At 39.5% G+C, this 9,959-nt stretch overlaps 1 protein-coding gene across 1 annotated transcript in view; it reads left to right on the top strand.

Moving 5' to 3' along the window:
• The window catches only part of GPAM (glycerol-3-phosphate acyltransferase, mitochondrial), an 80,281-nt gene that overhangs the window by 28,216 nt on the left and 42,106 nt on the right, over positions 1–9,959 (top strand). Inside the window, exons 2-6 of the mRNA XM_015557959.1 lie at positions 1,689–1,819; positions 2,722–2,844; positions 5,460–5,533; positions 7,759–7,873; positions 8,912–8,925. Coding sequence (XP_015413445.1) covers positions 1,718–1,819; positions 2,722–2,844; positions 5,460–5,533; positions 7,759–7,873; positions 8,912–8,925 — 428 coding nt within the window. The 5' untranslated portion in view covers positions 1,689–1,717. The remainder of the gene's footprint in view (positions 1–1,688; positions 1,820–2,721; positions 2,845–5,459; positions 5,534–7,758; positions 7,874–8,911; positions 8,926–9,959) is intronic.

Raw genomic sequence — 9,959 nt, 5'->3', positions numbered from 1 at the left:
TGTCGGGGTGGGGGTCGGGGTCGGGGTCGTGCTCTTCCGGAGACCAGGTGGCGGCCAGGCTTCCTCTGCGGACTCAGTACCCTACGCCCCCTGCATGCGACGTGGGGCCATGGCTTTGGCGTCGGGGCAGCCCGGGCGCTCAGAGGGGCAGGTGCTGGGGGGCAGTCCGACCCCAGGTGACCACTGACTGACAGTGGACTGGGCGCTCGCTGTGCCAGACGCTGTGCAAGGCGTTCGGTGTGCCTTTCCCAGTCCTCCCGGCCGGCCCGGAGGTAAGAGCGATCACAGTGCACATTTTCCAGGCAGGGCACCAGGGCACAGGAGTTCACCAACTTGTCCAGCGTCCCCCGGCGGGGGTTTGAACGCGGGTATGTTTCACTTCGGAGCTGCGTGCTGCCCCTTTCGGAACCCATAGTTGGCTCCCCACAGTCCCCGTCGTCTGGCACCTCCGGATTTTTTTTTTTTTTTTAACTTTTCGACCTTGGATAAACGCTGAGGGCTGGGAGGAGCGAAGGGTAGACTTCCTATTGGCACAGATTCTCCCTCCTCTCCTCGCCCTCTTCATTTTCTCAGGCAGCAAAGGGCTCCCCCTGTCGAGGGCTCCCCCATCCTGCACCTGAAACTGAGAGCTAAGTTTTCTAAGCCCGGACACCTTTCATGCCATGTGCATTGCTTTGCTAGTCTCCTCTCACCCATCGTGTTAGATGGTGTTCAGTTGTTAAGGACGCACGTAGTAGTTATGCAGAGGATACCAGGTACCGCCGCAAACCCATGTGGGGATCATCCAGAAGTCAGAGCATGGCCTCCAGGGAGTCCTGTTAACCTGCAATCGAGCGTTCAAGGTTTTGAAGGAGTAATTTAAGGCCAGGTAACAAATAGCCAGAAGTTATCTGAAAATAATTTCAAAGTTACGTTAGAAAGTTTTTATATTTTAGATTACTGTCTGTGTCAGTTTTGTTTAGTCATTCAGTGCTCGTGAACATTTTCCCCATAGGGTTGGAAAAAGAAAAGTCTTGTTGAAAAGGATGAAAACGTGTAAATCAGGTTTTTCAAATAGGGTGGTTTGGTTTTAGAGCTTTGTAAAGCAAGTATTTCATTTAAGGTGTCACAAGAATATTAAGAGCTTAATTCAGTTTAAGTTGGAAACTTTAGGCGACTACATTGCCTTTACCCCCTTTGCATTACTGCATAGTATGTATGACCTAAAATTCCCAGCATGTCATTTAAAAAATGATCTCCTTATATGTGTACATGTAATTTATATTTAATTCATTAAATATGCCCCCGTCCCCCAGGAACTATTCAATTATTAACACAAACAAAATCTTTGAAATAAGCTATTTTTACTCTCACAAATTCATAGCTGTTTTGTTTAGGAAGTCTAAAGCTACAAAGATGGATTGTTTTTAAATCAAGGCTGCCTAACTGAGTTCATATCAAACACATCAATGTCCGCTTTTACACTTTGACTGAACCTGGTGGAAGTTTGCCTGTAGTTCATTTGACATCCTCTGATGGAGCAAAATCATGTAGAACAAGCATGCCAAACTCAGAGGCTAACATGGAACAGAAAACGAGGCATGTGCCACGAGTTTGACATGCTTGATGTAGAAGTAAGACTTCTGAGTTCTGGTATTTACTGTCTGGATTTTTCATTAATTGAAATGGTATATATATGTTTTCTGTAGCACATGACTTAGGAGTAACACTTTGTGACATGGAGGAATCTACACTGACCCTCGACACGATAGATGTTTCTTACCTGCCAAGTTCATCGGAATACAGTGTTGGTCCTTGTAAGCATGCAAGTGAGGAATGGGTAAGTTTAAGATGTGCCTTAAAAGCTGTCAACCTAAAATGCTCGTTTCATTGTTGTGTGTGAAGGTGGAAATGCTGGAGCCAAGTTAATATCAATAACAGGGAAGAAAAAATTGGGTAAAAAATTTAACTACAGACATTATGTTAAAAAGCAAAATTCTTCTGTATAGGGGAAAAAACCTACTCTTGTTATTTTGGGTGTTGTAATTATAAAGCTGGTCTCACAAATGTTTCGTTATCGATTTTCCATAATTATACCTAACAAGTATAAATTTTGTGATGGAAATAAAGTTTATTTAAAAAAATTAAAAATAGGAAATAAAGTTTAGTATGAACCCAATCCAAAGGTCGTACATTATCTTGTATTGTTTTCCCTATTTCAACTAATGTGGCATGTTTAAAATATTTCTTGTTAGGATAAAGGAGTGTTCTGTAAGTGTACTTGTCGTTTATTTAAAGCAAAATATTTTAAGCTGTATTGTAACAACCTGCTTACTATGTAAGGCCTTGGTAGTTCTTTTGTGGGAGTGTGTACTTCAAGAGAGAGTAAGATTGACTGATGGGATCCAGGAGTCTGATTTTATTCATTCTGATACCTTCAGAAGCTGTTTGACTTTTTCCCAGCTTTCTTTTAAAACCTTGAATTCTGCTTTGAGTGAATCGTAGTTTTTGCCAGCTATTACTATTCTTAGGTGCTCAGCTTTTGCTCATGTTCCAAGTGTTGATCATGGAGGGAGTACCTTGAATGAAAATACTGTGAGAAACACATAATTATGCCACTGCCCAAAGAAAAGTATGTTATCAGTTTCTCTTCCATCTGAAATATCTTAGTTTTAGAGATCACGTGGACAAATATAATTTTCTTGCCATTTAGTGACCATTTTTTTCCTTAATATTTATTAGGGTGACTATGGTTTCAGATCTACTGTCTTCAGATCTGCAACCTTAAAATGGAAAGAAAGCCTAATGAGCCGGAAAAGGCCATTTGTCGGAAGATGTTGTTACTCCTGTACGCCCCAGAGCTGGGTAAGAATGCTATTGCTTGTTGACCTTTAATAAACCCTTGAAATATGTGGCATAGATCTCCAGCTTTGTGTGAATTTGGTATTGGGCAAATACCAGATAGACTTCATTCATTGGTGTTGACTCAATTTTTCTTCCCATTCATATATTCATTAAATGTTGGTCCAGTAGTTGATGCTAGGAGAGATTTGGGTTCTTTAGTAATTTTGGTATGGCTTTAGGGGAAGAATAGATGTTACTGTAAGTTAACTCCAAAGAGTTTATGGGAACCTTCATTTAACTTCTTCAGCCCTGTGACCTTGCTGTACTCTTGCTACATTTCTATTTCGGGCTGATGGGGGAAGGGTGTCTGTTGACTCTGTGATAGTGAAGAATGGTCATTAAAAGCTTAAGTAAAGACTTAAAAAAGAGTGTGTACGGGCTTGTTGTTTGTATTTTGGTGAAAAAACAACAACAACAAAAGCCATGCAAAATCTTCTACATTACAGTGTGGCTGTCATTTCTCAGCATTTATGTGAGAAGAGTTGATCAAATGAGAGGTATGCTTCTGATGTCATTGTGCCAGAGGGATTAGTTAGCACAGGATGGTAGAATCTAATGTGGCCATGTCCTAAAGTAGTAGGGTTACCTATTAAAAGGCATACCTGGATGTTAAGCTCTGTCTGAGATGGGTCAGTTATCAGGACATAGAAATTATGCCATTTAAGGGCCTGTCATTTATAGAGGTTGCTTAAAACCTGTGTGAATTTTCTACTCAGGAATGTCTTGTCAGGAAGTAGAATTCTGAGTCTAGGATAAAGGGATTTACTGACCTAGGAGACACTCATGTGGGACCCAAGCAGTTTATATTAAACTAGAGGCCCAGTGCACGAAATTCGTGCATGAGTAGGGTCCCTAGTGGCTGCTGGCTGCTGCCCGGGGCCTCCCTTCCCCCTGGTTGCCTGCTGCTGCCACTAGCCAGGGTGGGGCCCGCTGGCGGGGAGAGGCTGTGGGCGGTTGGCCGACTGGCCCTGCCCCCTGGTCAAACTCCTGGTCAAACTCCCAGTTGAGGGGACAATTTGCATATTAGGCTTTTATTATATATAAAATATTTAGGATATTTAGGTCTACTCAAGAATGTCTTGATATAAATACTGTTCCTTTCAAATCACAGGTGTCTTGCTGCAAGAATTTGGTAGCATTGAAGGATCATGGAAATTTCTAGATCAGGAATAATGCCATTCAAATTAATAAGCCATAAAGATTTAAATAGAATATCATGTGCCTTTTCAGTTTTTAAAATTTAGCATCTCATCTAACTCTAATTTTGAATGCTTAAAAGACCAAAACAATATCTTTACTCTAATGTGTTATTAAGTCAGGAGAGTATAAGAAATTATTTGATGGTGGTGATGGTTTGGGGTGGAGAAAAGTGAGTGTATAAGAGATAATTGATTTTTCTTAATCATAGTACCTGAACTTTAGGTACTAGAGTGCCTAAATATAGGAGCTGAACTTGATATTAAAATTCTTCCATTACATGTTTACTTAAAATAGTTTTTGGTTGACAATATTTTTTATAGTAATTTTTTGTATTTGTTATTCTTTCTCTCAAGTCCTATTTTCCTTTTCTCTAAAGCGATTTCACTTAGTACTTTTACATGTTTTATTGAGGGTACATTATGCTTTCTCAGCATTTATTTGTGCAAAGTGTACCTTTTGTCCCAAATGAAAAAGTTATAGACTTTCTTTTCAGCAGTTATTTCTGGACTATCTCAATGATGTAAAGAGAATGACCTTTAACCACACATTATCTCATTAAGTGGAATAAGCACTTTAAGGGAATAGAGAGACTGTACTCTTTGGAGCAAGATCTAGGATTGAATTCTAAACTTCTGCCAGCCTCAATTTTCCTGTCTATAAAATGGGGATAAGAATTCTTATGTGTCAGGATTATTAAGAGATTTAGTAGTCTAATAATAACTACATGTTACTTTTTTGTTGTTAGTAATTTTACTTGCAGAACAATCACAGTTTTATTTCAGTGACAGAGCATGTAGCCAATAGTATTGATTATAGCCTAATACATAAAGTGTCAGTACCAAGATATAAAGCATCTCCTAGAATCACTTCCCTTGAACGTCAAAGATTAAGTCCACATTTACATATGAAAGTATCTGCTCACTTGGCAGTTTTCAAATACAATTAGTAGTGAATCTCCTGTTGAGTTTGGAACGTATGATATATTGATGCTCCAGTGGGGGGGAAAATTCTAATTTTCCTATTTTGCTTTTTTTTTTTTTAGTTCCCTAGTTTTGGGAACACTGAAATCTTCAGTATTTCTGTCAATGACTTAAGCTATCTGTAGCTTCAACTGTTTTGGGTTGGAGGGGTGGGAGGCAAGAAAGGGAGAGGTGCTGTTTCCTTTGCAAGGTGTTAAGGATTAATTTTGAATTTGTGACCTTCTTTAAAGACTAAAAGGTACTTTTCAGTAAAACAGTTTTTCTTCAATATTTTGATTTTGAAGCAATGGCTAACTTTATGCTTGAATTTTGAAAGTTATCAAGTGCTAGTAATGTGAGCTCTTCACCAGCAATTCAGTTGTATATTTATGTTTCTGTTTATTTTGTTTTACATAGGATAAGTTTTTCAACCCCAGTATCCCATCTTTGGGTTTGCGGAATGTCATTTATATCAATGAAACTCACACGAGGTAAAAATAAATTTCTTTTACTTCTCATACATCTCAAAAAACAAACAAACCTCTATAATAAATAATGCACTATAAGATGGATCTCACTATGTTTTTGAGAGCTAATAGAATATGAGCTTCTGATGTAGGTTTTATCTAAAATTTGGAAACAATATAGTCACCTGACAGACCTATAATTATTACCACTGCTGTCCTTACAGAATAAATATTTTCTTGAGCATGTAGCTATCACTTACAGCTTTCTCTGACTTACTCATTTATTGATTTTGCATCTGAAGTGTTCCAATTGTGATAAAGATTTGTCTGAGGAGAGGTTTATAAGTTTTAATGTCTTATGATCTATTATGACTATTTTATACTTAAAAAAGGAATAACTATTTTATACTTTAAAAAAAATGTAGCCAATCTAGAGTTTTAGGATATATTTTCCTCCAATGTGCAAACGTTCTTTGATTTATTAGCTTGAGACTTTACTTAGAATTCTTACTTCCAAATTCCAGGCAAGTGGGGATAGGCTGTTAGGCAGCAGAGTGAGAGAAAAGAGGCTTTGTTTTATGTGAATCTAGGCTAGGGGATAAGGAAGGAGGGTGGAAAGGTTGTGTGAATGTCTTTGAGGCATGAGAGGAACGGCAGCCAAAAATGCTACCAGCTCTTATAATTCTAAGAGTAAATGCCTGTCGTAAGGAAGCAGTAAGCTCTGGTGATAAGAAGTACTTGAATTTTTATGAAAAACTGAGCCAGGAAGTCAAATACTCAAATTTTAAGTCTTTCTGCTCATATTTTGATGATGAGATCATAAATGATCATGACATGTATATTCAAGACTTTTTTAAAAAAAAGAGAGCTGAAGTCAGGGGACATGTTTTTTCTCATTCCCACGCTCCCCATTCCTCTTGCCCCCCCTCCCCCCTTCTGTTTAAAGGTGAGAGGAGAGATCCTGGTTCATTGGTTTAAGATCCTAAGAAAAGAGATCTCATAGGGTCTCTTCTTTATGTAAGTACACATTTAATCTAGAAAGCCAAGGGGTCCATCTGTTGCCCTCAGTTGGAGGCAGTTAGGAGGAAGTTATATTGACAAGGCAGAATGAAACTCTTCAGGGTGATAAGCTGCCTGTGCAGTTGAGTTGGCTATTTAAATCTTCTGTGTGTTACATGAAGCAAAGTCTGAGCAGTTTTACACACGCACACGCACACACACACACACACACACACAAAGCTTTTAGTCTATTAAAAAGGGATTTCATAGAGAGGTTAGACTTTATACATTCCAGTAATAATTCTGAAAGTTTTCATTGAAGAAAGAGTTTAGAATTAAACATTTAACACACTGGGCCAAGTTTCCAGAGAATTGAGACAAAGGAAGGGAGGAAGAAAGAAAGGGAGTTGGAGGAGCTTGTACCTCAAAAACAGTTCTCCCTCACATGACTTTTCCTCCCTCGAGGGCCTTTGGGTTCTTTTCAGAATGGATGGATTTATAATTGAAATCTTCCATTTACATCAACATCATTATGGGGGAAATAATAATGAGGCCTTATATACTCAGTAGGAATGGTATCAAATCATTGCATAATGAGAGCTTGTAGCATTCTTATTCTGAGATACCTGTGCCCAACCCCTCATCCAGATTACACATAATCATTGCGAGGAATATGTCCTATCCCTTAGGTATGTTGAATGTGTGTGTGTGGGGTGTGTGTGTGTGTGTGTGTGTGTGTGTGTGTATGTGTGTTTGTGTTTTTAAAGACTAAGAAATTCTGGCTTCATGAGCCTAGAATATAACTTTAGAAGAATTACTATAACAACAATAACAAAAAATTAGCCCTGGGTGGTATGAAAACTTCCAAATTATCTTTTATAGCCCATAGCTATAGCTATCAGCTGTATAGCAATATAGAGCTTAAATATTTGCTTCTTTCTATGGGATTAGTAAAGTAATATATTTCAGTTTCTTTTGCTTATATATTTGGTTTATTATTTGGCATAGTAACACGATCTGGGCATTAATACACAAATTCCCAGTTTAAATTTTAGCTGAGAGCACATGAAAGAAATCGGGAATAAAATTGTCTGAACTTCTAGGGAGAATGTGCTACAGGAGAAGCCCAATCCTGGGAGTGGATGAAACAAGACCTTGTTTTTACAGGAGAGAGACCACTGTGTACTTTAAGCAGCTTGTTTTAAGTGTTCCTAGAGTGCTTCTCTGCTAAAGGGTTTTTCCCGTTGCAGGCACCGAGGATGGCTGGCAAGGCGTCTTTCTTACGTGCTTTTTGTTCAAGAGCGAGATGTCCATAAAGGCATGTTTGCCACCAATGTGGCAGAAAACGTACTGAACAGCAGTCGGTAAGGGCAGGGGCACCTTGGTAAAGGGGAGAGGCGTGGGTGGGCGGCAGGAATGGGGGCCACGAAGTAATTTCCTTTATTCACCTTCAGTGCCTCTGGGACTCTGTCTCCAGAGATGTTTGCATTTCCAAGTTAAATGTTAAGCTCCACACGGAAACCAAAGAAGACAGAGCAGGTGGTTTTGGTGGGCAACACCCTGTGAGAGTGGCTGGCTTGTTTTATGGATTAACAAGTGAATGGGTTTCTAACACATGAAAGCAAGTTGGAGTCAGTTGTGCACATAACTTCCAAAATTTTGTTAAGTATTCTATAATATGGATGTTTAAGACATGGCATTTTCTATTTTGTAGCCAAAAGAGAAGCAAGCCTGATATGTCTGTCGAACAGTTATTATGTACGTAGGCAGAAACTTCTGTACTAGAAAGTCGTTGTTAGCATAGCTGGACATTCAAACTCACGTAGCTGTTACCCGGTGAGGAGACCAAGATACTGTCTGTGCTCGCGGAGGAGCTTGCTTGCAAATGGAAGAGACTGGCTGGAGCTCAGGTGGCGTGGGGAAATGAATCCTGTGGAGATCAGGCATTAGAGTATGGGATGTGGAAGAAGGTTGGTCTCTGCTCCACATGGTTGGTGTGGCCCATGTTCCACATCTCCCTGGATTTGGGTAGCTGGAGACACGGGTGGATTGAAAGATGCTCAGCAATGCAGGCTCTGTGGTGTGGTTGTTAAGGCCTGAACAGTGTGGCTCATAATAGGTATTCAGATATTTATTGAATGAATGAATGAATGAATGATGAGTGAATGAACAGTTGATAATGGAGATGTAATAATCATATCAACTACTTGTGAAAATGTTCCTGGCCAGATTGAAATAAATGCTATTCAAAGAATGGACTCAGGGCACATCAGTGTTCTGTGGGGTTGGTCTTTTCATATTAATGAATTGTGGGGCTGTGTGGAGTCTAATATCAGTAGCAATGGTGGGAGAAAAAACAGTTATTTGAAACTCCCTTGGATTATTACATACTCTGTTTTCTAGGTAAAAACCTTCAAGTATGTTTTATTCTATGTAGGTAGGTTGACTAGTAACTAGAATGTCAGAAGTGATTTAAGGAGGTTTAACCTCATGCATTTTCCCCTACGTCATGTGGGAGGTTTATTAAACTGGATAGAATCTTCCCCTTTATCTCACTGCTTATTGTTTATGCTGTTTTAGTCTTGGGCTTTGCCTTTTTGAACTTCAATATTTATGTCCCTCTTGTATCCTTCCTAGAGAGTTTTATATATGGTTCTAATAGAGTCACACTAATGTGAATAATTAAGCCCTCAAAAGTAAAATTAGATATTACTTGACAGTGAGTTTTGGATGCCTCTGAATCATATGCCTCAAAGGGTAATCTTCCTTTTTTCTTCTGGGGTGGGGGTACAGCTTTGTGTCTCCCCCAGCACAGCTGGAACATTCAAACTCACATAGCTGTTACCCAGTGAATTTGAATTAAATTCCTAAATAGGCTTTCCAGAGTCCTGAGGGGTTCATTGCTTTAGGAATATGATAGCCTTAATATTTAATAGACAACCAAAGAAAACACTTCAAACTTGAGCTTATTATCTCATTAGAGGCCCAGTGCACAGATCCGTGCACCGGTGGGGTCCCTCAGCCTGGCCAGCACCCTCTTGCAATCCAAGACCGCTCAGGGGATGTCAGAGAGCCGGTTTTGGCCTGATCCCCGCAGGCCAGGCCGAGGGACCCCACCAGTGCCATGCACCGTGCCTCTAGTATGCATATAATGAGGATGAGTCATTATCAAAGAATTGGAAAGAAAATAATGAAATAGATTAGAGGAGATGGGTAAAATATCAACCAGTGAAAAGAGAAAAATTAGGTGGATGGCTGGCCGGACAGATGACTTCATGAATGGATGGATGAATGGATGTGTGATAGATGGCTGGATAGATAGGAGATAGATAGATAGATAGATAGATAGGTAGATAGATAGATGATAGATAGATAGATAGATAGATCGATAGATAGATAGATAGATAGATAGATAGATTTTTAATTTAAGCTATTTTGGTTTGGGTTTTTG

Source organism: Myotis davidii, unplaced genomic scaffold (genome assembly GCF_000327345.1).
Source record: "Myotis davidii unplaced genomic scaffold, ASM32734v1 scaffold107, whole genome shotgun sequence".
NCBI lineage: Eukaryota > Metazoa > Chordata > Mammalia > Chiroptera > Vespertilionidae > Myotis > Myotis davidii.
This window is presented reverse-complemented; position numbering and strand designations above follow the sequence as displayed.